The sequence below is a fragment of the Oryctolagus cuniculus genome, chromosome 11, assembly GCF_964237555.1.
Source record: "Oryctolagus cuniculus chromosome 11, mOryCun1.1, whole genome shotgun sequence".
In the NCBI taxonomy this organism is placed as follows: Eukaryota; Metazoa; Chordata; class Mammalia; order Lagomorpha; family Leporidae; genus Oryctolagus; species Oryctolagus cuniculus.
Window position 1 is genome coordinate 66,645,340 of NC_091442.1, and position 20,303 is coordinate 66,665,642.

Sequence of the window (20,303 nt, forward strand, 5' to 3'; positions counted from 1 at the left end):
AGAAGGTGGCCCAACTGCTTGGAACCCTGCACCTGAGTAGGAGACCCAGAAGAATCTCCTGGCTCAGGATCGGCTCAGCTCTGGCCATTGCAGCCATTTGGGGAGTGAACCAGTGGATAGAAGACCTTTCTCTCTGTCTCTCCCTCTGTCTGTAACACTACCTCTCAAATAAATGAATAAAATATTTTTTAAAAAAATTATGAAACAAAGTATTGAACATTTGGCTGAATATTCTCTTCCTGAGAATGACACTAAGGAAATATAAGATGGATATGATTTTGACCATTTTTTCTTTTTGAAATTTTCATGATTTATAGATGTTATCTTTCTGATCAAAGTGGAAAATAAATGGATTTCTTTTGGGAATTAACACAGCTCTACATACCATTTGAAGTCTCTTTTTTTTAAATCAATTAATTTATTTGAAAGGCAGGGCTACAAGTGGAGAGAGAGCCAGAGAAAGATAAGAGAGGAGGAACGAAAGAAAGACACCCTCCATCCTTTGATCCACTCCCCAAATGGCTGTTCTGAAGCCATGAGGCAGGAGCTTCATCCAGGTCTCCCACGAGGTCCAAGCACTTGGACCATCCTCCACTGTTTTCACAGGTGCATTAGTAAGGAGCTAGATTGGAAGTAGAGCAGCCGGGACTTGAACCAACACCTATAAGGGATGCTGGCACTGCAGGCAGCAGCTTCACCTGCTGTGCCACAGCGCTGGCCCTGATTGAGGCTTTTTAGTTTTGTGTGTACATGTATGAGGGCCTTTTGTCCAAAAGATGCTAAGAAAAGTGTTTTCTGGGCTCAGCTTGCTGTATAATGCCCTTGAGCTTTAATGCTCATGGCAGGTTATGTATCCTCACCTCATACCATATTTTCTTACACAGTTACATCTGAAGTACTTCATCCTTCTTGTTTTTATCTTTTTTAGGCCCTGTTAGCATTGTGTAAAACCATAAATTTGGCCGGTGCCACGGTTCACTAGGCTAATCCTCCACCTTGTGGCGCCGGCACACCAGGTTCTAGTCCCGGTCGGGGTGCCAGATTCTGTCCCGGTTGCCCCTCTTCCAGGCCAGCTCTCTGCTGTGGCCCGGGAAGGCAGTGGAGGATGGCCCAAGTCCTTGGGCCCTGCACCCCATGGGAGACCAGGAGAAGCACCTGGCTCCTGCCATCGGATCAGCACGGTGCGCCGGCCACAGCGCGCCAGCCGCGGCGGCCATTGGAGGGTGAACCAACAGCAAAGGAAGACCTTTCTCTCTCTCTCTCACTGTCCACTCTGCCTGTCTAAATAAATAAATAAAATAAAATAAAATAAAATAAAATAAAATAAAATAAAATAAAAATAAAATAAAAATTTTTAAAAAACCATAAATTTGCTTATGATGTTTTTCAGTTTGTTCCCATAACCAATTTTTCTTTTCTGTTTCCATTAAAAAATTCAGTTTTTACTAAATAATTTCTGGAAAAATCTCATTGTACTAATAGCTTTGTTTTCTTTTGCTGTTATGTACCCAAGTCATTGATCCAGGAAGATTCTATTCCTTTTGCTGTTTCTTTATACTATTTGTATTAGTATATTTTCATGACATTAATCAGGCATGAAAAATAGTTTTTAGTGGAGATCAAACTTTTACTTTAAAGGGTCCATTAGTAAATATTTTAAACTTCGTGGGCCTTCTCTTTGTTTTTATAACTTTTAAAGAAATTAAACATTAGCTCATGAGGCCTTGTTTTATTGATCTCCAAGGTAGATCAAAAGCCCATCATTAACAAGTATCATGTACTGTGTTGTTAGTCTTCTACTTCTGTTGTCACATTGATTGGTTTAAAGTATAAAGCAGAAAGCGATCTATGAGTAGTAAAAATTAATTCTGGTGGTGGTATAAAATGTAATATAGTACAACTTATTTGTGAATTATCTTTTATTCCTTGATATAATTAATGGTTTAGGTTTCTAAACTGTTAACCTTCTAAGTAGTATCAGTTTGTGAGAATACAAGTGCCCTAGTGTGTCAAAAAGTCAGATATGTTTTTGATAGCATCCCCAAAAATGTGATTGACTTTTATAATGTATCAAGAATATTCTTATGAAATGCAGTCAACAGTGGAATGAGTGATAGACCAAAAAATAGGTACACTAATGGAAAATTTTTTTTTTTAGTGAATTAGTTAAAGATGATTACAATGAAGCTGTTCACAAAAAGACAGAAGTTGTGATCACATTGGATTTCTGCATCAGAAACATTGAAAAAACTGTGAAAGTGTGAGTAGATTCTTTCTTTGCTTGAAGTTGTTAAAAGTTTAAATGTTGCTCCATTCCAGTTTATTTCATTATTCTTGGCAAGCTATAACATGCTATGCAAGTGTTTGTATGAAGGAGCAGCCTTAGGCTAGTGGGAACTTCATCATCACAAATGGAAAAATACCAGCTTTCTCAATAAAAAATAGACACCATCTCCTTCTTTTTGTGAATGAAAAGGGAGAAGAGATAGAAACAATTTTTTTTTCAAGATTTATATATTTATTTGAAAGGTAGAGTCACAGAGACAGGGGAAGAGAGACAAAATTAGCTCTTCCACCTGCTGGTTCACTCCCCAAATGGCTGAAGCCAAGAGCTTGGACCCCGGTCTGGGTCTCCCATGTTGGTGGCAGGGGCCCAGGCACCTGGGCAGTCTTTTGCCTTCCCAGGTGCATTAGCAGTGGGCTGGATCGGAAGTAGAGCATGTGGGACCGGAACCGGACTCATGGGATGCTGGAGTCACAGGTGGTGGCTTCCCCACTGTGCCTCAATGCTGGCCCCAGAAAAATCTTATTTCTATCTGATAAAGTAGAAAATGTCAGTAAGAAAATATAAAAGAAGCGGCTGGCGCCGTAGCTCACTAGGCTAATCCCCCGCCTTGCGGCGTCGGCACACCGGGTTCTAGTCCCGGTCGGGGCGCCGGATTCTGTCCCGGTTGCCCCTCCTCCAGGCCAGCTCTCTGCTGTGGCCAGGGAGTGCAGTGGAGGATGGCCCAGGTGCTTGGGCCCTGCACCCCATGGGAGACCAGGATAAGTACCTGGCTCCTGCCATCGGATCAGTGCGGTGCGCCGGCTGCAGCGCGCCGGCCGCGGCGGCCATTGGAGGGTGAACCAACGGCAAAGGAAGACCTTTCTCTGTCTCTCTCTCTCACTGTCCACTCTGCCTGTCAAAAACAAACAAACAAACAAACAAACAAAAAAAGAAAATATAAAAGAAGGAAGAGATTTTCTAACATAGCCTTTTGGTAGTATTTTTAGAATTTTAGGAATTGTTCATCACTGAGAATGTCTTTTGAAATAGAATATTTTAAATTAACCTCTTTCAAGGCTCTAGGCTCTACTGTTTATACTGCAGAGGAAATACAATAAATTAAGTCAGTAGTTACTATTAACCTTTAATTATGAAATCTAGTATTTTTGTTATTTTGTCCAATGATTATTTGAAATTAATTTGGCTTTTCTATTTTATTCCTCAGTCTACAAATTTATAAGCAGAACTATGGTAGTTCTCCTGTACGCTTAGGGGATATATTCCAAGACCCCCAGTAGATGCCTGAAACCACAAATAGCACCAACTCATAAATATAAACACTACAGTACTGGAACAGTAGATCCAATAACTGAGACATCGACCAGGTGATTAGTGGGCAGGTGATGTATACAGGGTAGATATGTTGAACAGAGGAATAATTCCTGTCCCAGGCAGAGAGGAGCAAGATAGCGTTTAATTTATAATTTATGAATTGCTTATTTCTGAAAATTTCCAACTAACATATTGAGTCCACAGCAGAACACTGGTAACTAAAACCACAGAAAGAAAGCCACATTTAAGAGGGGACTACTGTACGATGCTTTAGGAAAGCATCAAGTGTTCTTAGAATCATTGGTTTATAGACTTTGAATCAATTTTTGATTAAATGGTTGTAATAAAAATAATTTATAGTTTCTAAAAAATCTGTATTCATTGTACTCATTACTTTTTCTCCTATGACTTCTCATGCAGATATGAAAAGTTGATGAAGATCAATCTAGAAGCAGCAGAGTTAGGTGAAATTTCAGACATTCACACAAAATTGTTGAGAGTAAGTATTTATAAAATTTTAAAAAATTGTAGGTTCATAATTGCTGGCAAGATTACATTTAAACTTTCTTAGATTTATGGTATTTCTAAGGATCTCCATAGAAAGAGTAGCCTTTTCCCATCATTAGGAAGTTCTTTATAACATTTCCAAATGTCTGCTACACTTTAAATCCATTGCTTCTCCTCTGTTTCTGAAATTCGTAATACTCTTGTGTTGTGGCTGTGGCAATTAAAGCATATTCCTGTATGTGATTTAGCATGCAGTTTTATGCAGAGTATAAGCTTGTTTAGAAATAGTTGGAAAGTAGAAAAACATTGTCAAATCTTTCCTAAAGTAAAAACCATGGAACAAAAAACTTGGGCTCCTTAAAACTGAGAGTTATTTCTGTAACTAGAAAAATGAATCAGGGTGCATGTCCGTACTCTGCCAAGAAATGCAACAGCATTCCAGAGAGTCTCCAAATCTCATCATTAAAATGTATTGTAGAAGTACGTAGAATTAGACATTGTGAGAGCTGATTAATAATCCAAGATCTGCCCCTATTTATCTAGTTACTGCTGCCTGGCTACTTAAGTGGGGCCTTTATTTCTTTACATCCTTTGTTTCTTTTTCTCTAAAACGGGCAGTTTCACACCCTTTTCATCTCAGGTGAGGTTAATTGGTTATTGTACCAATTAAATGAGAAAAAAAATACTGTACTCTTGTAAGCTTTTATTATTGAAAGTAGTCTTTAATAAAACAGATGGTAAGGTAAAAGAGAAAAGGAACGTGATACGATATCCTTTTTCTCTGCATCTTAGGCTGGCCTTTAGTTTATTTCCCTTCATTTTAGATTTAAAACAGTGGTTTTCAAAATACAAGTTTGAGTCATGAACAACTTGTAGGTTATGCAATTTAATGCATTACAGTCACCAGGCCAAAGCCAGGAGCTTCATTCAGGTCTCCCACAAGGGTGGCAGGGGCCCAAACACTTGGGCCATTTTCTGCTGCTTTCCCAGGTGCATTAGCAGGGAACTGGAGCGGAAGTGGAGCAGCTGGGACTCAAACCAGTGCCCATATGGGATGCCAGCGTCGCATGACATGACTTAACCCACTGTGCCACAATGGCAATCCCCTCAGCAGTGTTTTTAAATGGAATAAAAAAGATCAGCATACATCACATAATAAGGCAGTCACTATTCCATAAAACTTTTGGTGTGTGTGTATATTTTTATATATATATATAAAAAAACTTGAAATGTTGCTGGGTTAAATCAATGGATTTCTTACTATGAGTCATAGTCAGACAAGTTTGAAAGACATTGCTGTAGAATAAAGCAATTAAAAGTCAGAGAAGCAAGAAATCGCCTTTCCCATTATTTGCCTGTATTTGAATATAGGCAGCCTTCTAATTGTAATGTTTTTTATTCTTTTCCTACAGTTGCCCTAAAACCTCAGTAGCTCATGGGCCCGGTGGACACTTCTTTCATTGCCAGCATCATTTCAGTGCTTTCAATCAAACTTACATTTTACTTTGGGGACTCCAAAGTGTGTCTCGTTTTTGTAACATTTTTGTGAGACTTAGACTTTAGAGTCAAAGTACAGATTCCAAGTAGCTGGAAGCTCAGGGCTATAACATCAGGACTTGAACTCTCAAGCCAGCTACTGTCTAACTGGTTTCATTTTTTCTTCTCATAAACTGTTGACTTGCTGTGGCTTCTTTCCTTATGGAGACCTTAAAAAAAAATTCCAACCATGGAAGTAAAATTACTAAGTAGAAATAATACCATATATATTCGCCACCCAAAAATATTATTTAAAGTCTTGTTTAGTGTTCTGTAGTTTCTCAGAGTGGTTCCTGGACCGATAGAAGCAGCCTCACCTGGAGATTTGCTGGAAATGCAACTTTTTGAACCCCACTGTGATCAGAAACTGATGGTTGGGCCTAATAAGGGCCCTCTTAACAGACCCCTCAGCTGGTTCTGATGCTGCTAAAACTTTGACAGCTGTTTTCACTTTCTTAAATGCGTATTTAAAAATTGTTACTCTATAAACATGGAGGTGTGTTTCTGTTTTGTTTTTTGTATAACATGGTATATGCATTTTTCAAGATTTTTTGTTAACACTGTTTTTTTTATTAATATAATAGTACAGCCAATAGATTAATTTTAGTCTTAATTATAATTCCCCTGTTAGTGCTTCAGGAGGTTTGCTCTTTTTCACTCTCGTATGCAATGCTATGAAAAATACCTTTTACCACACACTATTTTCCATATATTGGGCATAACATTAATGTTAAAAAACAAAAACCAAGATATGTATTTGCCTAAATAAAAACGTAAGTCTATATGTTGAAAAAATAATGTTGAAGAGCAGTAAGTTATAATGTGACACAGCTTGTTTTTATAAAATTACTCCAAAAGTGTATAAGATAACATTAAGTAAATTGATAAGGAAAATATTGTCTGCAGTAAAATTGGGCAAAAAATTTAGATAATTTACAAATGTAGAAAACACATGTAGTAGCAAAATTCTTGAAAAATTGTTGAAATCCAATAGAAAAGAGTACCTTGCAATAACAGTAATACAACAATCTTTTCATTCAAATTATCAAAACTTAAAAAATTATAATACCAAGTCTAACAAGAATCACACTGTTGCTAGCAGCAGTTTGAACTGCTACTTAGGAAGGTCTTCCTTTTTCCGTTGGTTCACCCCCAAAATGGCCGCTGTGGCCAGCGCGCTGCACCAATCCAAAGCCAGGAGCCAGGTCCCTCTCCCTGGTCTCCCATGCGGGTTCAGGGCCCAAGCACTTGGGCCATCCTCCCCTGCCTTCTGGGGCCACAGCAGAGAGTTGGACTGGAAGAGGAGCAACCAGTACAGAATCTGGCGCCCCGACCGGGACTAGAACCTGGGGTGCCAGCGCCGCAGGTGGAGAATTAGCCTAGTGAGCCGCAGTACTGGCCTAAACATTTTTGTTCTTTAAGTCTAACCTTTATCCATTTTCGTAAGTTTTACAAATACTCAGTTTTGTGGTGGATAAGTGATAAACTTTGTAATCTTATAATGAAATATCTTAGATGAGGTTTCTTTTCCATTATTAAGATGAATTATTAGGCCTCTAAACAGAGAGCACAGATGTTGTATGCTACACTTTATACTTGGCTTAATGCTATTTAATTTTCACAACTCTATGAAGTAGAGTAGTAGTAGCCATTTTTTATGGATAAGAAAACAGAAGATAATTGAATGATATGTTTTACATGTTTTTTAAAAGGATATTCACTGTATGAAGTATTTTATAAAATGTATTGCCTAGTAGTTGGTCTCATGTTTTAGTATCATACCTTATTCTTGGTGGAAATCAGCCTAAGAAACTACTCTTAAAGATGGAAATAATTACTGTGTTTTGAGTTGGAGTAATCCACAAAAGAAATGTAATCCAAGCTTTAGTCTCCATTAGCATTGTGTTTACTGTCTCTGACTTGTGGCAATCTGGAGCTCAACCCATTGGTTTTATGTAGCTTTCCAGTTCTCAGGGAACAATAGAAACCAGTCTTCAGGATGTGGACAGCAGGTTATCTCCAGGTGGATTGCTGGCAGATGCATGGGCACATCAAGAAGGCACACATCCAAAAGACAGAAAGTAGGTTCTAGTTCTGTGGTTAGTTTCTGCTCTTATTATTAAATGTCCTCTTTTACATCAACTCAATTTATTTGGATTTTTCTTCCTTTAACAGTGTAGAAAAACTACAGGTCCTGTTAAATTGCATCACAGAGATTTACTACCAGTTCAAAAAAGACAAAGCAGAACGAAGTAAGTACAGTTTGCTACTTGTTAATCTAGTGAATCAGCTTTTGTAGTTGTAAATCAACTGAATCAGTTTGATTTACTTGCAAGAGTGGCTACTTACATTACTTGTTTTAGATGTGTCAGGAAAAAAGTGGAATGTACTAAAAATTATTCTGAAACCAGCCTTTTGGATATTTTAAATCATAGTCCTATATTCTAAAATGTTTAGAGGCCAGGTAGTTAAGAGAAAGGAATGAGTTTGGCCAGTGGAGCCTGAGATGGATTCCAGCGTAGATTCCCCACCTAGAAGGAGGTCAGTGCTAAGACTTACCTGATGTTCACCTAATGCTGTTTCTCAAAAAAAGGTAAAAATACAGATTTTGTTAGAAATACCCAAATTTTTGCATGTTGGCATGATAATTTTTTTAAGTTATTTCACTTTTTATGTGAAGGAGACATACAGAGATTTTCAATCAGCTGTTCACTCCCCAGATGACCACAACAGCAGGACAAGGCCAGGCAAAGGCCAAGAGCCCAGAACTCCATTCTGGTGCCCTGCTTGGTGTCAGGGACACAGGTTCTTGAGCTTTCACCTTCTGCCTCTCAGGGTGTGTTACACATTAGGATGAAACAAATCCAGCACTCAGATACGGGATGCAGGTGTCCCAGGCAGCATTGTAACCACTGCTAAACGCATGCCCAAGTTAATTATTTTTTTCTAATGTTAACACTATATAGATCAAAGCAAAAAGCATATGTGAGTCATATGTAGCCCATGGCCCCACGAGTCTACGACGTGCTTTAATCTCTTAGCCTTTTTGAAGGAATTATCTCAAAAGAAAAAAAGGACATGACATAATTCTGCAATAACAAAGGTAATATATTTTCTTATTTCTAGGACTAGCTTATAACGAAGAACAAATCCACAAATTTGATAAGTAAGTATCTAGATTATACTTAATAATTAGTTATTTTTGGTGCTATTTGAATTATCTTTATTAATATTAAAGTTGTAATTAATTACAACAAAAATGCATTTTAATCCTGACTTTAAAGGCCTTTTTGTTTTTTGAAGAATTTATTTACCTATTTGAAAGAGTTAGGGAGAGACAGAAATCTTCCATCCGCAGGTTCACTCCCTAGATGGCACAACAGCCAGGGCTGGACTAGGCCAAAGCTGGGAGCCAAGAGTTTCATCCTGGTCTCCCACATGGGTACAGAGGCACAAGCACTTGGGCCATCTTCCATTGCTTTCCCAGGCACACCAGCAGAGAACTGGATGGAAAGTAGAGTAGCCAGGACTCAAACCCACATCCATATTGGATGGCGGCATTTCAGGTGGCAGTTTTACCCGCTAGGCCACAACACCAGCCCCTAAGCATTGCTCTATGTGTGTTTATTTTTGAGGCTGTAATTGGGAGGTTACAAGGGTGAGATGGTGGAGAAAGGTCCTCATTCCGCTCAGTCATCTTGTGGCTCATGTGGCTCTTGACTGCCGGACAGTTGTAGAGAACAGAGGGAAGGGTGGACTTAGCCACCTTCCCAACTTTAACCCCAGGCAACAAGTACTTTTGGAACATCTGCATTCTGGTCTTGGTGCTTCAGTATTGTCTTAGGAACCTTTGCTTTTTACTATAAATATTCTAAAGCCACAGGAATCACTGCAGGAAGCAGATAAATTTCATATATTTGAAAGTGTTTATTAGAAGTAAGGTTGCTTTAAGCTTCTTTGATTGGTTATCTCTAAATTACAGGCAAAAATTATATTACCATGCAACAAAAGCTATGACCCACTTTTCAGATGAATGTGTTAAAAAGTACGAAGCATTTTTGGATAAGTCAGAAGAGTGGATGAGGTAAGCAAACTTGTTTTGGGTGATTAGTGACTGTGATACAATGTGTATTTTAAGTAGGAATATTTCACTAGATTGCTTCATTAACTGCTGCTTTTTGGTTTTCAGAAAGATGCTTCATCTTAGGAAACAGTTGTTATCTCTAACTAACCAGTGTTTCGATATTGAAGAAGAAGTATCAAAGTATCAAGACTATACTAATGAGGTACAGCTATCAAAAGTATCTAGAAAAAAGCCTTTATCCCATTAGGAAAAATTAAAATTCTTCCCAGTTTATATCTGATAGTGATTGAGAATGGAGAAGAAGGACATATTGTTCCTGTATTCACTTCTACCCACCAATTTTTGATAGCCATTTTGAGCAAATTTTTAAGAATTTAGATGGTTTATAAGCAAAAATATCTGTTAAACCATTCTTATCATCTATAAGAAAAAAATATAAGGGCATTTATTTAATGTTGTCTCATTGATGTTTTGAAGTAAAAAAAGCTATAAAGGACTTACTGAAAGCTATAATAGTTGATCTAAGATCTCTAGTACTTTTCTTCTGTAACTGATGTGGGTTTTTATCGTTTTAGTTACAAGAAACTCTGCCTCAGAAAATGTTTGCAGCCTCCAGTGGAATCAAACATACCATGACCCCAGTTTATCCAAGTTCTAACACATTAGTGGAAATGACTCTTGGGTAAGAAACTTATCATTTGGTGACTGTGATCTTTCCATTATTTTTTGTTTTGTTTTGTTTTGTTTTGCTTTTTTGACAGGCAGAGTGGACAGTGAGAGAGAGAGAGACAGAGAGAAAGGTCTTCCTTTGCCGTTGGTTCACCCTCCAGTGGCCGCCACGGCCGGCACACCGCGCTGATCTGAAGCCAGGAGCCAGGTGCTTCTGGTCTCCCATGCGGGTGTAGGGCCCAAGCACTTGGGCCATCCTCCTCTGCACTCCTGGGCCATAGCAGAGAGCTGGCCTGGAAGAGGGGCAACCGGGACAGAATCCGGTGCCCCAACCGGGACTAGAACCTGGTGTGCCGGCGCCGCAAGGTGGAGGATTAGCCTATTGAGCCACGGTGCCGGCCCATTATTTTTATTTTAGTTTGTAATCTTGCTATTGTATTGTTTGTTTATTGTGAATACAGTCTCTGATAATGTTATTTAATGATGACTAGATCTAGAAAATTAAAACAAATATAATTCTAAAACATTTGTATATTTTTGAGGTTTTTTTTTTTTTGTATGTATAGTATGAAGAAATTAAAGGAAGAAATGGAAGGAGTGGTTAAAGAACTTGCTGAAAATAATCATATTTTGGAAAGGTGAGTAATGCAAAAGTCATCCTGTATAGTGATTTATACATAGTGCATATCCATCTACAAAGGTTCTTCAAAAAGTTCATGAAAAATTAAACTGTAAGATAAGTTTATTTTGGTACAGAGCTACTTTGTAATCCATGCCTGGTTTTTGTATGGTACACATTTTCTATGAACATTTGAAAAATATTTCAATGTTTTTTCCACCAAAAATAAACTTACCTTTTAGTTCTGTTTTCCATAACTTTTTTTGGTAAGGTTTTTATTTAATAAATACAAATTTCATATGTACAGCTTTTAGGAATATAGTGTTTCTTCCCCCCTGTTCCCACCCTCCCACCCCCACTCCCATCCCACCTCCTACTCCCTCTCCCATTCCATTTTCCATTAAGATTTGTTTTTAATTAAACAGAAGACCAACTCTATACTAAGTAGAGATTTCTACTATTTGCACCCACACAGACACACAAAGTATAAAGTACTGTTTGAAGACAGGTTTTACCATTAATTCTCATAGTACAGCACATTAAGGACAGCCTCCCATTTCCTCACCTAACCTGTTCCCCACTATAAGCTATCGAACCCTTTTCTGTTTGTTGGACACTGAAGCTGTTTCTCATTTTGCACAAGTAGAAACCGTATTTCAGTTTGTGTAGACATTTGTGTGTGTTGTGTGTGTATATGTGTGTATACATCTTCAGGTACTTATGTAAAAATGTTTGAGGGATCAATTTCTAGATAACCAAATTTCTAGGTCATAGATAGTTATGTGTGTTTAAATTTTGAAGGATGATAATAAATGTGTTCTTTAAATGGGTTCTATCTTATAATCTTAAACAGACAAAACATATGCCTTTGGCAACACTGAATATCACCAGTGTTAAGTATTTTTCAGTTTTTGCCAACTTGTTTTAATTTGTATTTCTTTGATTAATAGTGATGTCAATTCTCTTTCTTCATGGTTATTCAGTTTTTGTGTTTTCTGGGAATTTCCTGCTAGTATGTTTGTTTGTTGTTTGTTTTAATTTTTCCTACTTGTTATTAGAAACAACATAGTGATTATCTAACTTTTTATAGTATCCACTTAGTTTTCCTCACAACTTTAGCTACATCCTGTATTCATCCTATAAAGGTAAAGATCAGTAAGTAGAAGAGACTGTTAGAATACGATTTAACAAACTTCTATAGTGAACAACTTACGCCTTGTGGAATAAAAATCCCTACTTGTGTAGAGCACATCCAGCCAGCCACCTCCTTCTGTGTTTTATTTGTAGGTTTATTTGACAGTATATGGATGATAGAACAAGGCAGAGTCTTAACTTAAATATTAATAATCCTTAAATATTAAGGATTTGGGACAGAACTAATAATGGAAGCGAGGTCTTGTGCAGAATATTATAGTACCCTGCCTCTGTGTAGATACCGCAACACTTCACATTTTTTTTGCTACCTAAAATCATTTTTCCCAACTCAGTGTCCCGTCTAATTTCCTCATTCTCTTCAGTAAGACCATCTTTCTCTGGCTTTATTAACTGTAAATTGTTTTAGACACTTTTACTCCCTATTAACACATTTGGTGGTCTTCCTTCACACTGCCTCTGTGTCTCCTTGTCATCCGCGAACAGCTCTTCTTTCCCCTTCGTGTAGGAGCCATAGTAATTACCTCCTGACCTATTTCCTTAACCCCAGACTCGTCCCATCTGTCGTGGGCCTTATGGCCAAGATAATCTTCCAACATACTGAAGTAATCATGCCACTCCCTCAGCTTAAAAGTTTCTAAACTCATATTACCTTAAAAAAAAAAAGTTACATCCATATACCCAAGAATACAATGGTATGGACCCATCCTATTCAATCAGTTTTGTTTCTCCAGCATGCCCCCAAATAGCATGCTGTTGCAGCAGGGTTTCTGAGTCTATCTTACCCTCAACTCCACACCTTGCCCTACAGATCCCACCCTACCAAAAAGAATTATCCATTTGTTTCTTTTTCAGTGACATCACTTTTCATTTTCTCTTAAATGGTCTTCCCCAACCACTGAATTGTATTTTTTCATCTATTTATGATAATACTACTCTGTTTTAATAAGAAATAGAACAAATCACAGTTGTATAAACTTGTAGAGTAATTATCCCTCTGAAAAGTATTTTGTATTCTTTAAAATATTGGGCCCAAATAAATGAGTATTTTGAGATTACCTTATTTCTTTTCTCTTGTGTTTTAGATTTGGCTCTTTAACCATGGATGGTGGCCTTCGCAATGTTGACTGTCTTTAGCTTTGTATGAAGTTTGAGAAGTTTGTTTGCACAAGAAAATAATGCTAGGGCATTAACTGAATGCCTTTATAGATGGTCTCCTATTTCTACAATTCAGTATTTGATGTGGTCATGTAAATATGTAAAAAATGTAAATACATAAAAAACATATAAATTTTTGGCTGCTGTTGAGATGTAATTTTACCTTTTAACATTTATAAGTATATGAGGCAGTTTGACCTCAGTGAGCACTAGAAGAAAGCCATGACCCACCAATATGTTTGAGATTTTAAGCCTCTTCTCTCTGAGAAAGGCTGAGTAAGTCACATTTCTCTTACTGACTACTGGAAGTATTTTAACGTGGAACCAAAATGAGCCTCCTTACACATCAGAAGAGTCAGGTAGATTGTTCACACGTTTGCAGATGATAGCGTGGAGAGGGAGCCTCTGTGAGGGGGGAGCAGAACCGAACCACTGTTTTACTAGGATCACAGTTTTTTTGAGAAGGATGAAGTGGCATTATTTCATTTACAGGGTGCCCAGATCCCAGTCACCATTGTGTCTGTTTAATTTCAGGTGAATTATTGAGCAAAATTTTTGAAGTGAATTAATTATTTAAAAGTATTCATTTTTCCTCTGGCCTATAATGTACAATTGTCATTAAAATTTTAGTGTCATTTCAACTGTTTTAAGCTGTATATTTCTTTAATTCTGCTTACTATTTCATGGAAAAATAAATTTCTCAATTTTAATGTAAAGAGTTCATGTGTTTTGGTTTCTGGCTTATCAGACTGTGGCAAAGTGATCACACAGAACCTGTGTGTCAGAAAGACACCATATCCTATGGAGTACATAAATTTCATTACCACCAGATGGGCAGCCAGATCATCTTAAAAACTGAAAATGAGTGAGGATTTTGAGATTATTAATTCATTGTTGCAATGGAGTGCTTTCACTGTCATGTGTACACATTAGAGAAATGCAAGATTGAATGCCTTTATTTTTATAAATACAGTTTTGCACTGTCAGATCCCTGTTCAGTGTGAGCATTTGGGAGGCAAAGAAGTACTTAATCCCGCTTCATTTTAATTTTCATTTCCCATTTCACCATCTGACTTGCATAACTTTAATTGTATAATTTCAGTGTTTTTTAATCACTGAACATGAGGTCCAGCTTTCCCATAGCGTATGATCAGTTGGTATATTTAATTTCCTTTAAAAAAAAATGGGGTATTTATTTGAAAGGCAGAGTGATGGGGGAGAGAGGGTGAGCATTTCCAGTGATTGGTTCACTCCTACAACAGCCAGAGTTGGACCAGGCCAAAGCCAGAGCCAGAAACATCCCATATATGCACAGGTTCGAATCCTGGCTGCTCCTCTTCCTATCCCACTCTCTGCTATGGCCTAGGAAAGCAGTGGAAGACAGCCCAAATCCTTGGGCCCCTGTACCTGCGTGGGAGACCTGGAAGAAGCTCCTGGCTCCTGGCTTTGTATCAGTTCAGCTCCAGCTGTTGTGGCTGTTTGGGGAGTGACTCGGTAGATGGAAGACTCTGTCTCACCCTCTCTACCTCTGCCTCTCTGTAACTCTGCCTTTCAAATAAATAAATAAATCTTAAAAAAAAAAAAAAAAAAAAAAACCATGTATCCTACATTAGTACTTTTTAAGAATTATTGTTTTATTCCCCATTACAGTGACATGGAAACAAAGCATTTTTGCTTTCATATTTTACCCTCAAATACAACACCCTCATTCAAAATATTTTAAGTCAATAAGTGCATGGTAATGTCAGTCTACTAATTTCTAGTGACTATTTAAGTGAAATTAACTTGAAAATAATTAGATCTCCACTTTAGTATATGGGTACTTTGAAAAGTTCATGGAAAATGAGATTAGAGATAAAGGTTTATTCTTGGTGCAGAAAAATTTTGAAAACTGTGCATGATTTTTTTCATGACACATGTTCTCCAGAATTTTTTTGAAGATACAGCTTTTTTCCAGTAATAGTATCTGTTATCTAATGAATTAATTAATTGAATAAAAATGCAACAAATACAAGTTAGATTTATCTCAATATAAGAGGTATAGTTCTGTTAGTCAGCAGAAGAAATAGTCAAATATGAAATGAATGAATGTAAAGTCTGAAAATAAGGGATAGCTTCGTGAAAAGGAATTTAGAGGCTGGCATTGTGGCACAGCAGGTTAAGCTGCCACCTTGGATGCCAGTATCCCATATCAAAATACATGTTCGAGTCCTGGCTACTCCACCTCACATCCAGCTTCCTGCATGGGGAGGCTGTGGAGGATAACCCAGTTTCCTGTGTCCTTGCCATCCCATTTGGGAGATCCAGATGGAGTTCCTAGCTCCTGACTTTGGCCTGACCCAGACCTGGCTGTTGTGGCCATCTAGGTAATGAAGCACCAGATGGAAGATTTCTCTTTCTCTCTCCACTCTTCCCCCACCCCTGGCCTTTCAAATAAATTATTTTTAAAGGAATTTGAGGGATGGGTGTTTGACACAGTGGTTAAGATACTACTTGGACAACCTACATCGCATATCTGAGTGCCTGAGTTCAAATCCTGGCTCCACTTGCCATTCTAGCTTCCCACTAATACCCTCAAGGGCAGCAAGTGGTGGCTCAAGTCCTTGATTCCCTGCTACCCACATGGGAGACCTGGATGGAGTTCCTGGCTCCTGGGTTCAGCCTGGCCCAGCCGTGGCCATTGCAGGCTTTTGGAGAGTGAACCAGTGAATGGAAAATCTCTCTTCTCCCAGTCTCTGCCTTTCAAATAAAAAATAGAACTTAAATTTTTTTTGAGATTAGGGAAGAAATGAAAACTTACCTCATTCCATCTAATATTCCAGCTTTGAATATTTTTGAAGATAACAAATATTGTGTTAGTGGCTTGTAGGCCTCATTACATAATTCAGAGTATCTCTTATTAGATATAAAAGATTTTCTCCACTAAACCTTTCTTTAAAAATGCAATGGTTTGGTGCCAGCACTGTGGTGTAGTAGGTTAAACCTCTGCCTGCAATGCCAGCATCCCATATGGGCACTGGTTCGAGTCCCAGCTGTTCCACTTCTGATCTAGCTGTCTGCTAATGGCCTGGAAAAGCAGTAGAGGATGGCCCAAGTGATTGAGCCCCTGCACGCACATGGGAAACCTGGAAGAAGCTCCTGGCTCCTGGCTTCAGATTGGCCTAGCCTGGCTCAGTCCTGGCTGTTGCAGCCATTTGGTGAGTTAACCAGCAGATGAAAGACCTCTCTCCATCCCCCCAGCCCCCAAGTCTGCCTCTCAAGTAAATAAATCTTTTTTTAAAAATGCAATGGTTTGGGGGTGGACATTGTGGCACAGTGAGTTTAGCCTCTGCCTTTGATACCAGTATCCCACATTGAAGTACTGGTTTGAATCTTGGCAGTTCCATTTAGAATCCAGCTCCCTGCTAATGTGCTTGGGAAACCAGTGGTACTTGGGTCCCAGCCACCCATATGGGAAAACTAAATTGGGTTTCTGGCTCCTGGCTTTGTCCTGGCCATTGAAGCCATTTGGGGAGTAGATAGAAGGTCTCTGTCACTGTGTCTTTCAAATAAAGGATTACATCTTTAAAGGAAAATAATAATACAATGTCTTCAGTAAAATAGAAAAAAATCATAATCAAATTATCTAGATTTTTTTTTTTAGCAATAATGTTCATCTTTTGTGATACTCTTAAAATATGCTTAAAATAAAAGACTCAGTATTTGGAATTAAGGGTCTTTTAGCAGGAATAAGCATTCTCCACTGAAATGTCAGGAGTTTATTCTGTCTTCAGAGTTACAGCCAGGACCATGTCTGATTTCTCTCCACTCCAGTGCATTTTACATGTTGTGCCTTTGTTTCAGGAAGCACTGCAGAAAGTTTGCCATTACTTAGCCAACTTTCTAAGACTGAGAAGTGCTGGAGCAAACACTGGTAAGGAAGTCTTTCCAGTTTTGTTGTAGCTGAATTCCTCACCCATGTCCTATTTGTAAGAAGTCTGAAGTGTCTGAGAAAGTCTGTATCATTGGATTTGCTCCCCACTTGTCACTTTTAACAACTCAGATTCCTAAGAAATGATGAAGACAAAATAGAAAACAATGATGTATCTGGAAATAAGAACTGGCAATGTAGTAAGATCCTTTTGGACAGGTGTTTGCCCTAGTTACGTCCCAAATCAGAGTGCGTGGGTGTTATAACAAGCTCCAGCTCCTGATTGCGGCTTCCTGCTGATGCAGACCCTGGAGATGGCAGTTGAGGCCTCCAGTGACTGGGTTTCTGCCAATCACCTGGGAAACCTGGGTTGCATTCCCACTCCCCGGTTTTGGCCCTTGGCCTGGCCCAGCCTGGCCCAGAGCCACTGTAGGCATTTGAAAAGTGAACTAGCAAATGGGAGTTTTCTCAGTCTCTATCTGTTTCTCAAATAAATAAACACAGACTTTAGTAATAATACCCTTTGTTTCTCTAGAGCATGAATCAGCTTCAAAAATTTACTGTGGTATATAGAGGCTCAGCCCAACTGTTACACCAGGCTATTTTAGGGACTACAGAAGTCCGTGTGTGAATCAGTTTATTTCATTTGATATAAACACAATGTACAAGAACCAACTGTTAGATCTAGTTTTAAAAGTGATGATGAGAGCCTGGGAATGAGTTGCACTGTAGCCGATTAGAGATTGGTGTCTGCTGAAATAACCTTTGATGATGTTAAAGAAAGGTTTAGGAGCCAGAGTTGTGGCGCAGTGGGTTAAGCTACCGCCTGCAACACCAGCATCCCATATTGGCGCCAGCTGGAATGTCCACTTCCCACCCAGCTTCCTGTGAATGTACCTCAGATGACCTGAGTACCTGTGCCGCTGCCACCCAGGTGGGAGAACTGGATAGCTGGCTTCAGCCTGGCCCAGCCATTGCAACCATATGGAGAGTGAACCAGTGGATGAAAGATGACTCCCTCTCTGTAACTGGAGATTTGTCAACCGAGGGTAAATGACAAAAACAAGATCCTAAGGGGGAACAAATCATGTTCGTTTACACATTTAACTCATAAGAATCAGCCACATCATCGTTTTCTGGAATAAACTCCTGCCACAAGTTAGAGATATGATTCTTCCAGTGGAAAAGTGCACAGACTGGGCCACATCAAGGCTGTGACGTTAGGAGATGGCTTGTCAGTCACCACAAAGTCTAATGAATTGCCTGTGATGATTCTCTTGGATGCTCCTCTCTGAAGATAAATGTGTTTTTGTGAAGGAATAAAGGTGTGTGCTTTAAAACGATCAGGAGGGGCCGGCGCCATGGCGCAGTAGGTTAATCCTCCACCTATGGTGCCGGCATCCTATATGGGCATCAGTTCTAGTCCCAACTGCTCCTCTTCCAATCCAGCTCTCTGCTATGGCCTGGAAAAGCAGTAGAAGATGGCCCAAGTCCTTGGGCCCCTGCACCCACACGGGAAGAAGCTCCTGGCTTCAGATTGGCGCAGCTCCGACCATTGCGGCCATGTGAGGAGTGAACCAATGGATGGAAGACCTCTCTCTCTGTCTCTCCCTTTCACTGTCTGTAACTCTAACTCTCAAATAAATAAATAAAATCTTTAAATAAAATAAAATAAAAATGACCAGGAGTTTCTCTTAGGAAAGTTTAAGACTTTCTTTAGAAAGAACATCTGTTAATACAGTTTATACTTACAGGTTTGAGGTCTAAAGGACCAGCCAAAGGAATGGCAGAGGAAGGGGATTTAGGACTGACAGGTGGTCCCCAGACAGACTGACAGAAAGGAAATGCACCATAAAGTGTCACAGTGTTGCTGTTGCTATGTTCCTCATCCATGCTGTGCGAGAAGCATTCTGGGAACTCTTGGTACTAGCTATGGCTGTAGGGCGTAACATTAGCAGGATTGTCCGAAAAGTAGCCTGGCTTTTTTTTTTTTTTTTAAAGATTTATTTAGAGAGAGGCAGAGAGAGAGAGGTCTTCCATCTGCTGGATCACTCCCCAAATGGCTGCAACAGCCGGAGCTGGACTGATCCAAAGCCAGCAGCCAGGAGCTTCTTACAGGTCTCCCACATGGGTTCAGGGCCCAACGACTTGGGCCATCTTCTGCTTTCCCAGGCCATAGCAGGGAGCTGGATTGGAAGTGGAGCAGCTGGGACTCAAACCAGTGCCCATATGGGATGCCAGCACTGTAGGCAGCAGCTGTTACCCGCTACGCCACAGCACCAGCCCGAGTAGCCTGGCTCTTGTACGTTCCCCATGTCACTGATCTGCTGGAAGAATGGGACAGCCAAGGTGCTGTGTAGCCTAGGAGGAGGGGGTTACCTCGGCCTCACGCTTCCTCTCCAGCACCTTTCTGTTGTCTTACTGAAGTGAAGCGTCTCTCAGAGGAAACACACAAAGATCTTAGAGCTTTTCAGAAGAGTGATTTCACTTGGGCATAGAGGTGAAGTAGAACATGAAATAAAGCAATTAGAGGATAAGGAATGAAAATTCATGGACATTTTTATAATCCCAAGTTTATGCTTTTTTAAAAGTCTTTTTAAATTATTTGCTTGAGAGCTAGAGTTATAGACAGTGAGAAGGAGAGACAGAAAGGTCTTTCCACTGATTTACTCCCTAAGTGGCCACAAGTGCTGGAGCTGTGCCAATCCAAAGCCAGGAGTCAGAAGCTTCTTCTGGGTCTCCCATGTGGGTACAGAAGCCCAAGCATTTGGGCCATCTTCCACTGCTTTCCCAGGCCATAGCAGAGCTGGATTGGAAGAGGAGCAGGTGGGACTAGAACCAGCGCGCATATGGAATGCCAGGGCTGCAGGCGGAAGATTAACCTACTAACCTTCTGTGCCACAGCGCTGGCCCCCAGTTTATACCTTTTTATGCATTTAGATTCAGAAAAGTTTACTAGAAAGAGATGGAGAATATTTCTTTTTTAAAAGCAGCAAGAAACATGAAATTTGTTCATCTTATAAAAAGAAATCACTAAAGGCCAGCACAGTGGCTCACTTGGCTAATCCTC

General features: G+C 39.3%; 1 protein-coding gene across 5 annotated transcripts in view; it reads left to right on the top strand.

Moving 5' to 3' along the window:
• TBK1 (TANK binding kinase 1) overlaps positions 1-14,039 on the top strand; it is a 49,624-nt gene extending 35,585 nt beyond the window's left edge. For all 5 annotated transcript variants that reach the window (XM_008256737.4, XM_070052573.1, XM_017341951.3 and 2 more), the window contains exons 12-21: positions 2,159-2,260; positions 4,019-4,097; positions 7,601-7,722; positions 7,817-7,893; positions 8,768-8,807; positions 9,624-9,725; positions 9,831-9,927; positions 10,301-10,407; positions 10,961-11,032; positions 13,251-14,039. In XM_008256737.4, coding sequence (XP_008254959.1) covers positions 2,159-2,260; positions 4,019-4,097; positions 7,601-7,722; positions 7,817-7,893; positions 8,768-8,807; positions 9,624-9,725; positions 9,831-9,927; positions 10,301-10,407; positions 10,961-11,032; positions 13,251-13,302 — 850 coding nt within the window. In that variant the 3' untranslated portion in view covers positions 13,303-14,039. The remainder of the gene's footprint in view (positions 1-2,158; positions 2,261-4,018; positions 4,098-7,600; positions 7,723-7,816; positions 7,894-8,767; positions 8,808-9,623; positions 9,726-9,830; positions 9,928-10,300; positions 10,408-10,960; positions 11,033-13,250) is intronic.
• The last annotated feature ends 6,264 nt before the right edge of the window (positions 14,040-20,303 follow it).